This window comes from Amblyraja radiata, chromosome 3 (genome assembly GCF_010909765.2).
Source record: "Amblyraja radiata isolate CabotCenter1 chromosome 3, sAmbRad1.1.pri, whole genome shotgun sequence".
In the NCBI taxonomy this organism is placed as follows: Eukaryota; Metazoa; Chordata; class Chondrichthyes; order Rajiformes; family Rajidae; genus Amblyraja; species Amblyraja radiata.
In genome coordinates this window covers 91,675,150-91,678,605 of record NC_045958.1, presented here as the reverse complement: position 1 = coordinate 91,678,605, position 3,456 = coordinate 91,675,150, and the positions used below count along the sequence as shown (strand labels likewise).

Here is a 3,456-nt window from a genome sequence, read left to right as displayed (position 1 = left end):
CGAAGAATACCTGTTTACGAGATTTTTTTTTGCACATTGTTAATTTCATGATGCAAAAAGAATTGCAAGCCAATCCAAAAGTGAGCTTCGACAATTAGTAAAGTAAACAGTCGGGAGGGTGAACATTTTAGTGGTGATCTCTCAGACCCGCCCCTTGTGCAGACTCATTGGCTCCTGGCTACTCTGACGACATATATTAACCCAAGCTACCCTAAAGATGTAGCTTTACATGGAGATCAAATTCGGAAATATGTACTGCTGCCCTGCTCGCTCGTGACTGGATCAAAAATATTGGAGCACCGTTACTGATAAGTTTGTTTTCCTTCCCCGTGTGTCTTATTGTGAGAGAGAGAGAGAGATAAAGAGAGAGAGAGAGAGAAAGAGAGAGAGCGAGGGAGAGAAAGAAAGTGAAAGAGAGAGAGAGGCGGTGGGAACGAGGAACCACAACTGATCCTTTTCCCCAAAGTCGGCTGAAGAAGATTATTTTGTGTGGGTGCATGCGTGAGTTGTGGGGGGGTTTTGATGCTACTTGCAAGGACTGTGGGCTGTGCACACGCAATCTTCAAAGAAGATTTTTTTCTCTCCTGTTGTTGCAAGTGACAGTTATTTAATGCAAAGAATCCCGTCCGGGGAAAGACTGTACAATGGAGGAAGTCGATTGTAAGTAAAGCACCGCGATATTTAAAATAAAAAACAGCAACAATATCCTTCATTAGAGACCGATTGTTCGCTCAACATCAAAGGGGCGGAACAAAATTAATATTTGCGAAAATATTATCACACAATTTGATACTTTAAAAAAATCTTCGTTCAATACATTGTGGAGAGAGGGAGAGGAAGGAAACTAAAGGACAGTGAAGGGTGGCTTATAACCGAAAGATGAGTTTAGTTGGAGGATTTCCTCATCACCCTGTGGTACACGATGGTTATCCTTTCGCCGCGGCCGCAGCAGCAGCGGCCGCCAGCCGCTGTCATGAAGAGAGCCCCTATTTCCACGGTTGGCTCATCAGTCACGCCGAGATGTCCCCGCCAGACTACACCATGGGTCCTAACTACAGCCCCGAGTACGCGAACGGCGGCGGCGGCCTGGATCACACGTCGTACGGGGCAGTTTCCTCGGCGGCGGCGGCGGCAGCGGCGGTGGCTGCGGGCACCAGACCGACCAAGCGCAGGGGGACGGCCAATCGCAAGGAGAGGCGCAGGACTCAGAGTATCAACAGCGCCTTCGCCGAGCTGCGGGAGTGCATCCCCAACGTGCCCGCGGACACCAAGCTATCCAAGATCAAAACCTTGCGCCTAGCCACCAGTTACATCGCCTACCTCATGGATCTCCTGGCCAAAGATGAGCAGAACGGAGAGACTGAGGCCTTCAAAGCGGAAATCAAAAAAGTCGATGTCAAAGAGGAAAAGAGGAAGCGAGAGTTGGTAAGAACCATTCTGATGGCTATTTGGTTTAATTTCACCCTAGTATTTAAAGGGGCGCCTTCCCCAGCTTTACGGCTGCATTGCATTCTTGTTGAACTAATTTTGCACATATTTCATTTTCAAATTTAGAGAATCTAATACCCAGTTTTTTTCCCCCTGAAAAATCGTATTATTTGTCCGTTTTATTTAACTTCGGTTCAAATAAAAGGTCGTTCGGTTTTAAGTGCACGCTGCGTGGTGGCAATGGGATCGATAGCACTGCGGGGATTTGTTTTTTTAAAGAGCCGAGATACTTGGAAGTACTGTAACGAGTTCAATTTTCTCGGCCTAGAAAGCCTGACTTATTATTGTCGCTATCTTCTCTCCCCGCTTTAAAAAGATGTGGAGCATTGTATTTTCCAAGAGGGTGCAGATTTAGAAACATCAGCCCCCGGGTTTTGCAAGGAATCTGAACGATTTTAAGAAGTTTGCCCATTGACATATATATTTGAAAGCACCACTCGCCTTGTACCTATGGTTCATGGACAGTAACCCAATTGAATGTAAAATCTATATTCACCATTTCTTTTTTGAATCGCTAACAAACATAATCGTTAAAGGGAAAAGTACACGTTTTCTCCTAAATTGCTAACGCGGTTCCAGGGGAAAATGCTTATTAACACTGGGGAGAAAAAATCTGGTAAAACGACCAAGGTCATAGGCTAAATGTGGTTGTGTTTATTCAAAAAACACATATTATCCTAAAAGCAGAAGTATATGGGGCTCAGTCGTGGCACCAGACTCCATTTTCGAAAGTATGTGTGCAAGAAAGCAAATATATATTGCAAGTAAAGGACAATTGCTTTAAAAACGTTTAACCCCCCCCTCCCCCTCCACTTCCCTCGCCGTGCGTGTATATATTGTAATGGAAGCGGGATTTTGTTGTTAATACAACGCGGGCGAAGATTGCATCATAAATAATCGTCTTGCGTTTTACTTTGCTGGGATTTTGGCAGAATGAAGTTCTGAAGAGTACAGTCAGCAGCAGCGACAAGAAGACAAAGGGACGGACTGGTTGGCCGCAACACGTCTGGGCTTTGGAACTGAAACAATGAAAGATTGAACCTGACCTTAGAAGGTGGGGGACAAGAGACGTACAGATTTGTTTCCCCGAGTATTTGTCACGCAAACTTTCGCACGTCGACAGAAGCTATATATGTTGAGAATCAACTTTATTTATATGTGCAATTTACCCAAACCCTAGAGAGAGAGAGGGAGTGCGGGATGTTGGAAGAAAACCCATTTCACTATGGAAGAGAAAGGCCGAGTTGGTAAGGGGTTGTGTTGTTTCATAGTAGATGTGAATGTTGTTCTCCCGTTCCTCCTTTTTTAAATGTGTTAAAAACGTTTATAGCACGCACACACACACACACAACATATTTCTCGGTAAAGAATTATGTATGTGCAGCCTATCTTTCAAAGTACCTGGCAGGTCTTTTTGAGGTATAAATATTCAAGATTTGTTTTTCTAATATTGTATTGGGACGAAAAGTAGGTGTACCAAAGTGCAATTTGGTCACGTTAGTGTGCCGCATTTAGTATTACGTTGTTGTGTTGTGGTCTTGCAGTATTTCGTTCGGTTATTTTCCAATAATTGTTTGATTTGTGCACTTCCGTCCAAAAGGTGGAGATTAATATTGGAGATGTAAACGTTGTAATTATTGTCAATAAAAAAAAACACTTTTTTAATAAAAACTATACACATATATATTGCATCATTTCGACTGTCCATTGGCGCTGGTAGATTAAAATTAGTCTGCGTATTAAGCACGATCAAATTAATAATTAAAATAGGGGAATAACTGTGATATCTCCCACGGAAGTAACTGTAATTTGCGCTATTAATAAAAGGAATCAAATCCAATCTTTAAATGCTTACCTTCAACTGACCAGGGTTGCAAAGTTTTAAAAATGGTTTGTAGCATTGCGGAGGGAGAGGAGGGTTTTTTTCCCTGTACTTTAAGTCACAAATGGCAATCATCCAACACATTA

The 3,456-nt window shown here is 43.0% G+C and overlaps 1 protein-coding gene across 1 annotated transcript; it reads left to right on the top strand.

Annotated features, from left to right (window-relative positions):
- The first annotated feature begins 205 nt into the window (after positions 1 to 205).
- Positions 206 to 3,170, top strand: hand2 (heart and neural crest derivatives expressed 2). The gene is made up of 2 exons (XM_033018319.1): positions 206 to 1,425; positions 2,421 to 3,170. Exons 1-2 carry the CDS (start codon positions 880 to 882, stop codon positions 2,517 to 2,519), a joined length of 645 nt encoding a protein of 214 aa, XP_032874210.1. The 5' UTR covers positions 206 to 879; the 3' UTR covers positions 2,520 to 3,170.
- Positions 3,171 to 3,456: the final 286 nt, after the last annotated feature.

Coding starts and splice junctions, on each gene's coding strand:
- hand2 (XM_033018319.1), top strand. CDS start 880: ATGAGTTTAGTTGGAGGATTTCCTCATCACCCTGTGGTACACGATGGT. Junction 1,426..2,420: donor AAAAGAGGAAGCGAGAGTTG/GTAAGAACCATT, acceptor GGATTTTGGCAG/AATGAAGTTCTGAAGAGTAC.